Consider the following 15,456-nt stretch of genomic DNA (forward strand, 5'->3'; position numbering starts at 1 on the left):
GAAAGACTCATGAATTGGATAGCTTTTACAAAGCACAACTTCCGGTTCTGGAAGGTACTCCTAAAAGGGAATTGGGATGGGATCTTCACTAGTTCCATAAGTGCTGAACTTGCAGTGAGAAACTGTCTTTAGGTCAAAGTTGTCTCCTTGAGTGCATGGCCATTTTGATAAGAATAGTGCGAGGTAATGTAATCCCACTTTAAAATTAGAAGTTATAAAGTTCATGCTACACTGAAAAGGTGACAGTGAATGGCGCTGCCATTCTTCCATTCGAGAAAAAAGTCAGGTGCTCATGTCTTGACCCAAGCAAGTCATTTAACATTCTACAGGCTGTTATGGAATGTGGACATAAAGATAAAATAGAGGTGTAGGTCTCCCTGCCCTTCAATTCTGTCATTCCTCTGACAGTGTGACCATTATTCGTAGAGACCATGTGCATTCTTAGCTTGTCCCTTCTGTTTTTGGCTGAGATTCCTTGCTGGGGAGGTCAAAGGACAACACTTGGGTCCTGCCTTGTAAAAATCAATGACACAACAGTTTAGAGCAGTCCAGTGTATGGGGAGTGGACCGCCCGCATTTAGCAGTCCCTCTGACTACCAGGGTAACAATTTACTGACTTGGAAGGTTTAAATTGACCAACAATTGGTTGGGTGCTTATGATGTGCAAGGTCTAGCAGTGGATACTGAAATGAACCAAACATGATAGGGACAAATAGAGTAGGAAACGCAAGGATCTGTAGCAAAGGAGCTGGAAAATAATATGGGACCATAGACGAGGGAGAGATTATTCTTCACTACGTGATGAAGGAAAGCTTGGTGGAAGGCATTTGAGTTATGTCTTGGAATATGAGTAAATTTTGCATGTGCAGGAAGAGGGGTTAGTATGCTGGTAGAACAGTTTTATATAGCACACAACATTTTTGCATAAAGGAGCAGAATGGGAAATAAATCTAGGGAGGTGGGGAGCGTGCTGTCCAAAGGACTGTGGGGTCACAGGGTCTTGGATTTCATACTCAAAGGTTGGGGTTTTATCCCGTAGACCACAGGGTTCAATCTTGGCTTTTTATGAGAATCACATACTGAGTTGTAAAGCCGCAGATATCCGAGCAGAATCATTCCCAACATTTGTGTTGCCCAGAGCAAGGGTAGGCATGGAGGCCCACATACTGTGTGCCTAAATATTTAGAAGTTTCAAGGTAAGCAGGACTCAATACATGGCCCTTGTTTCCACCCAGGGTCTGCAGCCTCTCCAGAGGGACTGTTCTGGGCCTGGCGGTAATAGGAGCCCTCTCTTCTCCCTGAGAGCCAACCTGCCACCAGAGGCCTGAGTGGCTCGTGGACCTTCAGGAGGAAGTCAGGGCAGAAGTGGTACTCAGGCGGGAGACTGGACCCGCTGCCATGAAGGAGGCAGATGACTCAGGCTCTTCAGATTCCTTGGTGGGGTGTGGAAGGGATTGTGGGAATGGGTCACGTACCTCACGCCTCACTTCTCTGGCCTTGGGATTGCCAGGCAGTTCTAAGTACCACCCGAAACCGTACCCCCGACTCCACCTGTGTCCTAAGCAGAGGGAAGGGCAGAAGTACACTTAACTCAGGAGCACTGTCTGCCTCCACATCCTCCCCACCCCCGCCCCAAGAGGATGTGGGGTGGCTACTTTGAGGCTACCGCAGCCCCTCCTTCTCTGGTTTCAAAGGGCACAGGGTGCTTTTTAATCCCCCAGCCCAATCCCACCGCATCTGATGACCCGGCCCAATTCAGCCGCTCTGTCGTGCTCCCCTGTCGGGCTCCCATATTGTGTGTGTGCTCCATTGATCGTCAAACTTTAAAATATGACGCTGAGAAGGAAAGAAAAGTCTCTGTATTTCTGTGTTTGCGATGTTTGGTGTCTTCTAAAGCACATGACCCCTTTTGGTCTGGTCTAAGGGTTGTGCTGTGTCTGAACCCAACAGGGAGCCCGTGCTTCTTGGGCTGGCGTAGGAGTGCAGCCTCAGGGTTTGTGCTAACAAAGTTCCAAGGGTGAGTATAATGCACAGGCAGGGGTTGTAATCACCGCTAAACGTGGGGAAAGTCTTTCTGTTTGATTTTTGTTTTGCAGCAGAGAAGGGATGCGGATGGTTGGGATTTTAGGAAGCAAAGAGGAGCAGAATGGAGGACGAATGGAAAATGTGGACGGGAGCAAGAGAGCCTCGCCGAACAAGCGCCTCCATGAGGGTCTGGCCGAAGCAGGGGCTGTGGGCTGGGCATTGGAGGAGCTGGATGGAGGGGCGATGGGAGATCACATCAGAAGTGCTCAGTGGTCACAGGGAAAGATGGGGTTGAGGATCAATCTGAGGTCCCCAGCTTTTTGTGGCTGACCCGTGTCCCCCCAGACAGGTACGTGGACGTCCTGACTCCTGGTGCCTGTCAGTGTGACCTTATTTAAAAAGAGGGCATTTGTAGATGTGATCAAGTTAAGATGAGGTCATTAGGGTGGGCCTCAACCCCATACAGCTGGTGTCCTTAGAAGAAAAGAAGACACACGCAGGAAGGAAGCCACATGACAAAGGGGCAGAGAGTGATGGAGCTACTAGCCGAGCATTGCCAAGGACCACTGGCTGCCACCAGCAGCCGGAAGGAGGCAAGGAGGGATCCTCTCCTATAGGTTTCTCGTGGAATGTGGCCCTGCTGATCACTGGCTTTTGGACTCCTAGCCTCCAGAACTGTGAAACAATACATTTCCGTTGTTTGAAAGCACCCAGTTTGTGGTAGTTTGTTACAACAGCCCTAGGAGCTAACGCACAGCTTTGACGGCACACCTATGGGTGGTGGTTCTCTCTGAACCAGGCACTCAGCGAAGGTGAGCCTTTGTCCCAGCCAGCACTCGAGTGTGCATGCTCTCTCCAACATGCACGTCCTCTCCACAAGAAACGGAGCCCCTCTTTGTCACCTAGCTGTGTATTAATTCCCAATGGGCTTCAATGATCTCCTATGCAAAAAGGCATACACACAAGGTATTAATTTACTGCCTACCATATAAGAAGGCAGTTTCCAAGTTCAGTTAAAAGGTTTCACGTACAGTATTCCCATTCGGTACCGGCCATATTCCAAACTGGCTTTTGAAGGTATTTGAGGTAGCATTTTAAAGCATTATCTTTAATCTCCCATAGTAAAAATTATTCAGAAAACCTACAGGAGATTTTCATCTCTAGAAGGAGCATTTTTCAGAGAGGAAATTGTTGCAGCACTGAACTGCCAAAAAGACAGCTGAAAAAATGGGTCATGCTTTCATCCCATTCTGGGACAGGAGCTGCCAAACGGATCACTGCTCATTTTTGTCCTCTTCTCGTAAACAAGCTGCGTTAACAAGTTACTTTAAAAAAGCATACTAATTTCCCCAGTGAATTACACAGGAAAGAATCCAGCGTTCCCTCCAGAGAACTCAAATAGTTGTTTGTTCTCAGAGCTCAGGTGTGGTAAAATAGCTGTGGGCTAAAAACGCACGCTGGCGATTGGCCAGTAGGCTGGAGCTCTCCATCCACTCCAGCCCTGATTTCTCACATTGGTGTGCAACTCAGAGCTTGCTTAATGGGGGGGAAAAAAAAGGACTTGATTTTCAATTTCAATTTAATTACACAATCTATAGTGCCTAGTGGGAAGGCTTTAGGGGCAAAGATTAATGCTCAACAGGGCTCCATTTCACATTCTTTTCTGATGAAGAACACTGTATTGATTATCCAAAATGAGTTTTCAAACTTGTTTTTTAAAAGCCAGGTTCTGGGAGTAGCAGAGGGATTAAAGAAGGGGTGTGACTTCATTTCTTGGTTCTTTGCCAAAATTAGATAAATCAGAGGTGTGAGATGTCTCTTTGAGTTGTTTTGCCAGTGCGTTCTTGAGAGTGGAAAGCTTTTCTGTACTTGGGAGAAGAAAGAATAGAAATTCTATGGTAAAATTAGAAATACCAGCTGGCAGACACTGATTGAACAATACAACTATCTGTTTTAAGAATGACTGTATAACGAATATACTTAAGACTCTTCCTTATTATGGTCAGTCCAAAGAATTTCACTCTTATTGGGCCTGGAAATCATTGTGATTTCATCTGGCAACTAATCAGTGTTTCAGATTACAAGTAAGTATTTGGTGTTCTATTTTGGTGTCTACATATTCTATCAGTTTAGCCACATGTAAAATGAAGGAAAATGTAGGAAATGTAAATCTGCCCATAAAAGGGGGCCTTAATATATTTCTTGATCAATTGCTCTAACTTGTTAACTTAATAAAATAAACAGGTCTCTTTATAAGAAAAAGTATTCCCTGTGTGACTTAAATAAATAAAAATGGTAGCAATAAACCTTACCAGTTAACTGCTGTCAGCCTTACCAAACCACTTGAGCACATACAAATAATTGAAAATACAATGATAAAGAAATGAAGCTCGAAAAGCAAATAAACTATTTGAAATAGCTAACTGGTCTTGCCATTGCACAATGACAGCATTTTCAAGTATTAAGATGGCTGTTACTGTGAATCAACATTTCCAATTACATGAAAAGCAAAATGGTACCTGCTCAGCATTAAATTTTGCCGGCTGAACTTGCACAATAGTACATTAACTGAATGAGTTAACTATTTTTAGAGCTTGATGAGCTACTGGGCATCTGGCACAGATTAGGTAAAGCTAGAACTTAATTTGGGTGGAATGACAATGGGGACTAGAATTGGAACTTATTTGGGAGGGCACTAGAAGCCTTTGGAAAATGTACCCTTGACTGGTATAAAAGTAGACTTACCACTCTTCTCCTTGGCAAGGGTGAGTCATAATTTATGCCAGAGAAGAACTACGAAAACCAAACAAAACAAAAGACATGGAGATTTGGGTTTGTGAGTGGAGCCTGAGCAAACTGCTGTCTGCTTTCCTGGAGTCTGGTGGAACAGGAAGCCTTCAGAGATTGACAGCCCTCTTGGCCTGTTTAAAGAGGAGGTTGGGTGGGTCAAGATAGGGTTTGGGAAGGCCTCCCTTGCTTTCAGGGGTGGCTTTATTCAACTCCCTAAAACAGTTAGAGGAGTGATTTCATTTACTAGTAAATGAAAAGTAACAAGATTGGATAAGAAAACAGGGACGCACCCAGGAAGACATTGGCTAATTGAGCTTAGAAATCAAAGACCATAATGGAAAGCAACTTGCATGTTTCTACTGCTAGGGGTTCTGTTCTTAACTGTTTGGGAGAGAGTGACTTTCAGCGGGGCAAATTAAAACTTGGGAAAATCACACAGGAGAGTCACTTTAGCTAAGGGAAAAGTAGATAAAAGTATCTATTTGCAGCCATGATATTATCAACGCAGAGGTCATGTTATGTTCAGAGGGAAGCTTACGAATCAGAATTCGCAGAGTCTCATTTCTCTACTGTTTCCTTTGGTGGATGTGCAGAGGGAAGGAATGAGATGGGGGACAAAGAAAGTACATGGTCATCCATGTATGACCAATTTGTTTGTTTTCAGAACCAAGAGCATGTGTATTGCTCATACCCAATAATTAGCAAAGCTTTTTTCCCCCATATTTACAAATGCTTGATTATTAACATCCAAAACATAATTCTCTATTATAATTTATGAGAAGTGAGGAAATACCTGGTTGGTGATATGTCCCCGGATTTGTTCTCTAGTCACTGAAAGAGAAAGCAAAAATAAATGGCACATTAAAGTGTGAAAAGGAATTAAATGCAGTACTGATCCTGCTCTATTCTCACTCAAAATTCCAAAGCAGTCATGGGCTCTCTGAGCAAACATTTGTCTTACAATATGGACTTTTACAATCACTCCCATAATTGGAATGAAAGAAAAAAAAAGCCAAATCCTACATAAACCACATGAGGCAAAGGTAATAGAAAACAGAGTGGAAATCCGGTAAGGGTGATACCAGAAGAATGTATTAAACTTTGGCGGAGAAGTGAAGAGATGAAAAGGACCGAATAAAAATTTGAACAACAGCCAGTCCAAGGTTTTCAAACAATGACAACCTGTTCAAGTATAATACTAACACTGAGCTCAAGGAACCCTGAAGACTAGACAAGGACATCTAATGTGGCAGGTGGCAGAGGTGCTACTTTTAAAAACTTTTCCCTCACCTGTGAAGATAATAAAGACATTATTATACTTTGTTGTTACAGTACTGCAGAGAATAAAGTGAAAACCCACAGTTTATAAAAGTATCTTGGTCAGGACAAGAAAACAAAACACAGAGTAATGTATGAAAGGCAACAGGGAGTGTAAAGAATAAAGACGTTAAAATAATAAACCTCCAGGGTGCTTGGCTGGCTCAGTCAGGTAAGTGTCTGACTTTGGCTCAGGTCATAATCTTAGGGTTCGTGGGTTCAAGCCCTGCATTACCCTCGCTGCTGTCAGTGCAGAGCCTGCTTTGGATCCTCTATCCCCCTCTCTCTGCCCCTCCCCAGCTCATGCTCTCTCTCTCAAAATAAAGAAATAAACTTAAAAAATTAAAATAAATAAAATAATAAACCTCCATGTTGAAAACAACCTGAACGTGATCAGTGTTGTATATGTCTTAAATAAAAGGGAAGAAAAATCCTTAGTAATAATAAATAACAAACAACCATCAAGAAAGAGAGAAGAGAGGCACCTGGGTGGCTCAGTCAGTTAAGCATCTGACTTTGGCTTAGGTCATGATCTCGCGATTCATGAGTTCGAGTCCTGCGTGGGGCTCTGTGCTGACAGCTCAGAGCCTGGAGCGTGCTTCAGCTTCTGTGTCTCCCTCTCTCTCTGCCCCTCCCCCACTCACACTCTGTCTCTTTCTGTCTCTCAAAGATGAATAAATGTGAAGAAAACTTAAAAAAGAAATAAAGAGAAGAAATTTTATGGCACTGTGGTATTCTGGGCTTGTGGTTAACCTCTTGGTAGGATACATACTTTATTAAACAGATTCTTTTAAAATTTTAATTAAGATAATTGTTCAGTCACTTGCATTTGCAGGAAATAAGGCAGACAGATCCTGTGTCCCTTTACCCAGTTTCCCCCAGTGGTGACATCTGGAAGAGCGATAGATAGCACAGTATCACAACCAAGATGCTGGCATTGAGGCAGTCAGGATAGAGCATTTCATTTTTTTTTTTTAACGTTTATTTATTTTTGAGACAGAGAGAGACAGAGCATGAACAGGGGACGGGCAGAGAGAGAGGGAGACACAGAATGTGAAACAGGCTCCAGGCTCTGAGCTGTCAGCACAGAGCCCGACGCGGGGCTCGAACTCACGGACCGTGAGATCATGACCTGAGCCGAAGTCGGACGCTTAACCAACCGAGCCACCCAGGCGCCCCAGGATAGAGCATTTCAGACACCACAGAGATATTTCAAGGTGTCCTTTTATAGCCACACCTATTTCCTCCCACCTCCTCCCTCTTAGCCCCAGGCACTCACTAATCTGTTCTCCATTTCTATCGTTTTGCCATTTCAAGAATATTATATAAATGGAATCATACATTTTATAACCTTTCAGATAGGTTTTTCTCTCTCAGCAGGGTTCTCCAGAGATCCATGTTGCTGTGTGTATTCCTGTACATTCATTCCTTTTCACTGAGGAGTAGTATTCCATAGTATGGATGTACAAACATATGTTATGGATGTATGCATTTATTTATTTAAAATTTATTTTTTTAAAAATTCAAATTAGTTAACATACAGTGTAATCTTGGTTTCGGGAGTAGAACCCAGTGATTCATCACTTACATATAACACGCTGTGCTCATCCCAACAAGTGCCCTCCTTAATGCCCATCACCCACTTAGCCCATCCCCCTACTCATCTCCCCTCCTACAACCCCCAGTTTGCTCTCTGTATTTAAGAGTCTCTTATGGTTTGCCTCCCTCTCTGTTTTTATCTTTTTTTCCCTTCCCTACCCCTATGTTCACCTGTTGTGTTTCTTAAATTCCACATTATGAGTGAAATCATGAGAATTGTCTTTCTCTGCCTGACTTGTTTCACTTAGCATAATACACTCTAGCTCTATCCATGTTGTTGCACATGGTAAGACTTCATTCTTTTTGATGGCCAAGTAGGATTCCAGTGTGTGTGTGTGTGTGTGTGTACCACATCTTCTTTATCCGTTCACCAGTGGAGGAACATCAAAGTGTGTTTAACCATTCACGCATTGAAGGACATCTCGGTAGTTTCTAGCTATTATGAATAAAACTTCTATCAACATTTGTGTACAGGTTTTTTGGTTAGTGCAAGTCCTTACTCCTCTGGGGTAAATGCCCAGGAGTGCAGTTGCTGGATTTTATGGTAGCTGCATGTTTAGTTGTTTAAGAAAACATGCCAGACTTTTTTTTTAAAGACATGTAATGAATAATCGATATTTACCAATCAATTAATTAACCAAAAATAAGTATATTTGAAAAGTTTACTAAGTGCTCTGTATCTTGCAAGGTGGTACATGAGATACAGTATAAGGAACATCCAAAATGGAATGATGGCGTTAAGAGTGGACTATTTAATCATGTCACTGTCACAAAATGCCAGGGGCCAATCTTGGAGTCCTTAGATAATAAGAACCAATTTCCTTCACTTTTTAATGGCATTGCCCAATAAGATATGGCTGATATGTGTTAATAGATTCTTTGTTGGATTATATGCTGAATGTTTAGAGAAGAGGCAACATGGTTTGTGAGAAAAGCTTGGCCTTTTGAATCAGATCATCAGTATTGCCAAGAAGAGGGAGGAGAACATCCATGCAGAAGGAACAGCACGTGCAAACCCATGTGACAAGGGGGAGTTTAGGGGGTCCAAGGCCTGGAAAGGAAGCCAATAAGGCCAGAGTAGAGAAATAAGGGTCGGGGTGTGTGATGTCAGATGATGCTGGGCAGCTAGTGATGTAGATGCCTCGGGGAGATTTATGAGCATTACAAGAGCAGTGGGAAGTCAGCCATTAAGGAAATTTGGGCCAGGTAGGGACATTGGAATTGCGGGGTCAAATCTGCATTTTTCAAAGACCACTCAACTCTTGGCTGCTGACTGCAGAATAGGCTGGCGGGGATCCTGGGGATGGCAGCCGCACTACAAAATCTTAGTTTTGTTTCCTTAGGAACGAAGGGAAATCTGAAGGAATTTGAGAGAAGAATGAGAGCCCAAACAATCAGATCATCTTCGTGTAATAATATAGCAGCCCACTGGACTCCAGCAAATGGAGAGACAACAACTTCCTATATAATTAGAGCCCTCCCATTTACTAGATGTTTGATTTGGGGCCCATTAACTGATGCCCTGCCTGTTTGGCCATCTGTAACAAAGAGTTCATAACACCTACCCGTTTCCAGATTTGTGAGGACTAAAATAAATTTTGCAGGCAAAGGATAAGTGAAGGGCATTCGAAGGGCATTCCCAGGACCGTGACAGGAAGAACAGTCTCAGAGGCAAGAAGATGGTGTATCTGGGTGACTCTCGAGGTGCTCTGAGTAGCTAATGGACTGAAAGCATATAGCACAGCAGGTGGGAAGTATAGAGCCTGGGAGGAGGGTCAGAGAACAGCCATGGGATGTTGTTGGCACGACGTGAGGCTGAGAAGGGGTGTTCAGGCCGTGGGACGCCAGCAGACGCTTTTCAGCAGGGGGTGAGGAGACCAAAGCTGTGCTTGAGAAAGATGGTTTTGGTGGTGGTGTGGAGGATGGGGTGACGGTGAGGGGCAGACAGGTGGCAGAGAGAGCAACAGGCATGCCCAGTGTGCAGGCAGGAGTGATGAGGGTCTCAGCCCGGGAGGGAGAACAGAGATGGAGGGATGCCTGGAGTTGGTGGCCTTTCTGAGGTGGATTCTGGAGACTGACTGGATGTGGGAAGTATGGGAGCAGGGAGCAAGAGCATCCCTAGGTTTTCAGCTAGGGGAGCTGGTGGATAATGGTATTACCAAACATACAGTGGGAAAAGGAACAGAATGTAAAGAGAAGTTATAAAAGGAGCCCTCTGGGCTTGTCCCCATGATTAAAGTGAAGATATCTGTATGTTATGAAAACTGACATGGCAATTATGGTAAACAGAATAACGCCCCCCCCCCCAAATGTCCACATCCTAATCTCTGAAACCTGTGAATATGGTACCTTCCATGGCAAAGGGTCTTTGCAGATATGATTAAGTTCAGGGTCTTGAGATGGGAAGATTATCCGGGATTACTGGGATGCACCCAATATAATCACAAGGGTCGTTCTAAGAGAGAGGACGGAGAATCAAAGGGAGAGGGAAGGGGAGGCAGGGGCTGGAGTGGTGCAGTGAGGAAACGGGCCACGAGCCAGGAATGTGGGCAGCCTCCAGACTGGGCAAAGGGAAGGAAGTAGATTCTCCCCTCGAGCCGCCTGAAGGTGTGCAGTCTTGCCGTACTTTTCTTCTGGTCTAGTGAAACCATTTTGGAGCGTCTGACTTCCAGAAGTTTAAGAGTAATACATCTGTGAAAGCCCCAGCTACAGCTACATGTAGGAACCCAAGGCACAAACCTGGGCTGTGTCGTGGGATGACAAGACAGGCTCGGCACAAGTCTCCTTGGCAAAGGGTCAGACTGAGTCCAGGATTTGTGTCATCTGTCCGAATGAGGAAGAGGCAGGGGACTGTTGGTGGGAGAAGTGGCCAGGCTGTGTCCAGTTCAGACAACAAGGCAGGTGCTATGCTGGGAGACTGAGGGGCAAGGCAAGGGCTGATTCAGATAACAGGGCAGGCTTCTAGTTACTGAGGTCGTTTAGTCGGCTGAGGATCACAGGGGCTCAGAAGCCAGACATTTCTGTGAGTTACAGTTATTTAAATGTAAGAAAAATCATCTTCTCCCTTGAGCTATTAAAACTCTAATGAATTAAAATATATAATTATTTTGTGGCCCTGGTGATTATGATTGCGGCTAATGATAATTTTTTTTCTCTTGCTTACGGATAGTCTTAGGCTGGTGGAGATGTAAATGTTCTCCGGCCAAGGCAAGAAAAAAGGAGGGAATCCCACTTAAGGAAAACCTAAGTCATTCCCAATTTTATTCAAATCATATCTGAAAAAGAGGAATGGAATTTAGGGGATAAATTGTAACTGCCTAAGCCTTTGCTAATAAAAGATTAAGAAGTATGTGGTTTAGCATCTTTTAATTATTTTTTCTAGCATCTTGAATATACAATGTTTGAAATCTCTGGTTGGATCAACATTATTTTGCTCAGAGGTTTGTGGACTTTGCATACTGATTCTTTCCTGTTTCCAACTACATTTGCTTTTAGGCTATTTTTATTCACTTTAAAGGAATTTTAATAACTTTCTGTTGACAGCATGGACAGCTGGTCTTGAGAATTAAAGAAAATTCACTTGCTGACTGAGGAAGGAAGTGACATCAATGAGCTTCTAAAGTCAGCCCAGAGGGGGAAATTGGTTTGTGAGAGAGTGGCCTTTCATTGCACTGTATTTATCGAGCGATGCCTTGAGATGCAAATTGCTGTATCAATCAAACCTATGGTGGCTACCTCCAACCAACTTAGTGCAAACTGAAGGAACAATGCCCTGAAACACTGAGAGGAAAAAGGATGAGGGGTGCAGGAACCTAGGGGCTAAGTGAATTACAGGAGCTCATGATCCCCTCTCCCTGGGCCGATACTTCCTTCCCTGTCAAGCCTCAGTTTCTTTGTCTAGAAAATGAGTTTGATGTAATCTGTTGGTTGAAGTCAGTCTGCTTCTGTGACAAATGCCTACTAAGACCATGTACCTATATATAGCGTAGACATGTTATCTCTCCACTTTGTCCCAAAGAGTGCTATTAACTGCTTTTTTTTACCCCCCACTGAGAACTATCTGGAAAGACGGATCGTCAGGTAGTCGTATTACAGCTACTACCTTGATCTCTTGACACTTGAAAAATCGGTACTCATTGTTTATAATTCTACTTCAGAAAAAGGCAGGCGGCACCCAATCAGGGCTTTCAATAACAATGACAATGGTGATAACAATTTAATTGTCATAATAATGAATGACTTAATTCTGCACCACCATCAGAGAATTTCCCTCTGGAGCTGCAGTAATCCATTTTTCAAAGATCCACTTGTGGATCCACTTGTGGCGCAAGTGGATTGCGTGTGTATGTGTGGGCTGTGTCAATGTGGGCACACATACGTGTATACACGCACACCTGTATGAGAGGCAGAAAAGTACCCAGATACCTTTTCTGGTATAGGCCGAAACATTAGATTGCTATTACTTACTTCTTAGTTCATTTTAGAAAGTGTCTGACATGGCTAGAGTGAGGGCTCCATAACAGTTAAATAATTTGAGTCTGAGTTGACAATCTAGTATCAAAGTGAATTTAATTCAGCCTAAGAGATGAATGCATTAATGTTGGTTTCCTCTCCTTGTCTCTAAATATATTTGGGGTACTCAATTACATTTTCAAATTTTATGAGTTAAAGATGTAATTTGAACTACTCAAAAAATGTTGGGTAAGTCAAGAATGGATGAGCCCTCAACAGCCACAGGCTTCAGGCCAAAGGATTTTCAGATTATCCCCAAGCCTGGAGATGCTTTGACTCTAGCAAAATTCATTCATTTGATCCTATAGCAATATTTTAATGAGCATCCATTCTGGACAATATGTCTGTGTGCTGGAGACACAGAAGTAAAGTAGGGGAAACAAGATGACCAAACAAAAAGGCAACACCATGAAATCACGGAGCTGTAAGGGATTATTAGTAAAGTGTATAAGCACTCAGATCAGAAGGTATTTAAATCTTGATACCGTAGAAATGGGGATGGATTCGCTTTCAGACTTTTCAGGTCTTGGCTTTGTCTTTCTGGTCCAGCTGTACAGTATTTAGCACATAACTTCACTCCTCTGGTCTGTGTGTTGTCTTTGGTGCATAATGACAATGTTTTAAGTCCAGATGGTTTCTAAGTTTGTTTCTAGTTACTTAAATTCTTTGGCCCAAGAAAGAATGAGGGAGATCGAACATTCCCATAGAAGTGGCACAAATAAAAAGAGAAGGGGTGGGGCTCCTGGGTGGCTCAGTCGGTTAAGCATCTGACTCTTGGTTTCCGCTCAGGTCATGATCTCGCGCTTTGTGAGTTTAAACCCTGCATCGGGCTCTGCGCTGGCAGTGCAGAGCCTGCTTGGGATTCTCTCTCTCTCTCTCTCTCTCTCTCTCTGTCTCTCTGCCCCTCCCCTGCTCGTGCTCTCCCTCTCAAAATAAATAAATAAACTTTAAAAAGAAGAGAAGAGGTAATGTTTGGTGGGGAAAACTGGGAATGCCTCATGGGACAATAGCATTTGATCTGGGTAGGTTAGTAGCAGAAGCAGATTGGGGGAAAGGTATTTCACACAGAAGGAAGAGTGTGAACAAAAACAGAACTAGGAGGTGCATGGGGCATGTACAGACAGTAGCGAACAGTTGCACTTGACTTCAGGGGAGTCTATATGTATATTAGTGAGTAATAAGAGGCAAGGCAAAACCTGTATGATAAACCAGTATCATGGAGGGCCCTAAATACTTCGGGAGAAATTTTGACATTTGTTTGCTAAGGGAGCTCAAGAAGGTTTTTGAGCCAGAAATTGGTCAAACCTGTTTAAAGATTAATCTAACAGTGCTTTAGCTGGAGGAGGGGGGACACAGACAAGAATAGAAGTAGAAGGTGACTTACTGGGTGAGTGGAGCAGCCTTAACAATTCAGATGGGGACTCTGGGGCAGTGGGAGAGTGGAAAGAAAGGAATTAAAGATGGCCAAGATCTTTTTTCTATTCTTGTTTTGTGTGTATTTTTTTATTTTCAATTTTTTTATTCAAGTATAACTAGCACATAGTGTTATGCTGGTTTCAGGTCTACACTGATAATGATTCAACAATTCTGTACACTAGTCAGTTTCCAGAGATGGCCAAGATCTTAAGTTTAGCTCCTTGGGAGAAGACGTGCTTCATTAAAAGGTGGAAATAAGGACATCGAGCCAGTTTAAAGCAGTAAATTTGGTGAGTAACGGTGGAGGTGGGATCATCAGCTCAGTTCCTCATCGGTTAAGTTTAAAATACCAGTAAGACATTCTAGAGGATGAAGAAAGTGAGCTCAGGAAAGAGGTCAGTATCAGGCAATCTTCTGTAGAGAGATGACAGGGAGAGCTCAGGATGCAAGACTCATTTTACAAGCAGAGAGAGGGAAACAAACACCAAATCAGAACTTTGGGAAACACTGTATCTTATTTATATTAAAAAAATTTTTTTTACATTTATTTATTTTTGATAGACAGAGAGAGACAGAGCACAAGTAGGGGAGGGGCAGGGAGAGAAGGAGACACAGAATTGGAAGCAGGCTCCAGGGTCTGAGCTGTCAGCACAGAGCCCGACACGGGGCTCGAACACACAAACCGCAGGATTGTGACGTGAGCTGAAGTCGGACGCTCAACCGACTCAGCCACCCAGGATCCCCTGTAACTTTTTTATATTTGAATGATTTGTGCCTCCTTGGGTAATGGAATTCAAAGTTTACATCATTCACAATGAACACGAAGAGACGCCATCTCTAAGCTAAACTAAGCTAAGCCAAAATAAGGATTTACTATCAGGCACTAGCAAGTTAGAAGTCTGGTTTCAGAGCTTATATCCACTGGTCCTGGATGTGAGTCAAAGGCTACGAATTCTGACACTAGTCCAACGTGTGTTTTTTCTTTAACACACTAAACAATTAACTCAGTTCTCCATGGATGCTGCCTGGGTATCCCACAAATTTAACTCAGTCTGGACACTATCTACCTGGAAAGAGTGACAAATCCCACAGATTAAGGGCTCAGCCCTAAACAACTGCTCCCAACCCCCACTTCAGATGCCAGTTGCTAGTCTAGGCAGTCTTCTGTGTTTCTGTCTGACCAGCTATAGACGCAAAGTGCCAACACCCCCGCCTCGGGTTTGATTACTTTGCTGGAGAGGTTCACAGAACTAAGAAATATTTTACTCACTGGATTACTGGCTTATTATAAAAGGATATAACCCAGGAAGAGTCCGATGGAAGATGCATAGGGCAAGGTATGTGGGAAGGGGCACAGAAGCTTCCAGGCTCTCTGGGCATATCACTCTCCCTGAATCTGCACATGTTCACCAACCTAGAATTTCTCTGAACTCTGTCCTTCCAGGTTTTTTATGGAGGTCGCATTACATAGCTATAACTGATGAAATCACTGGCCGCTGGTGACTGCCCTTAAAGAAGTTTTCTTTCAAATTCAAAAAAGAGCTTAAGCCAAACAAGATTTTTCCAAAAGAGCAACACTGAACGACAACACTGAACCGAGCTGGTTATTCTTAGCTAACTTTTAGAGTGTTAGAGACTACGGACAGTATTTATGGATCTTTTTTTCAATGACCTCTTTTCCATACATCAACACTTACTCACTTAAGGCTAGAAGTAGCTGAAAGGATTGTTAATGTGCTGTAATTGTTAGTCAATCTCCCAGCTCTCTGTACATGATGTAAACATACCTCCAGAGAG

At 43.3% G+C, this 15,456-nt stretch overlaps 1 protein-coding gene across 3 annotated transcripts in view; it reads right to left on the reverse strand.

Moving 5' to 3' along the window:
- Positions 1-15,456, reverse strand: part of CHST9 (carbohydrate sulfotransferase 9) — a 239,816-nt gene that overhangs the window by 21,399 nt on the left and 202,961 nt on the right. For all 3 annotated transcript variants that reach the window (XM_027068686.2, XM_027068687.2, XM_027068685.2), the window contains one exon: positions 5,609-5,646. In XM_027068686.2, coding sequence (XP_026924487.1) covers positions 5,609-5,646 — 38 coding nt within the window. The remainder of the gene's footprint in view (positions 1-5,608; positions 5,647-15,456) is intronic.

This window comes from Acinonyx jubatus, chromosome D3 (assembly GCF_027475565.1).
Source record: "Acinonyx jubatus isolate Ajub_Pintada_27869175 chromosome D3, VMU_Ajub_asm_v1.0, whole genome shotgun sequence".
NCBI lineage: Eukaryota > Metazoa > Chordata > Mammalia > Carnivora > Felidae > Acinonyx > Acinonyx jubatus.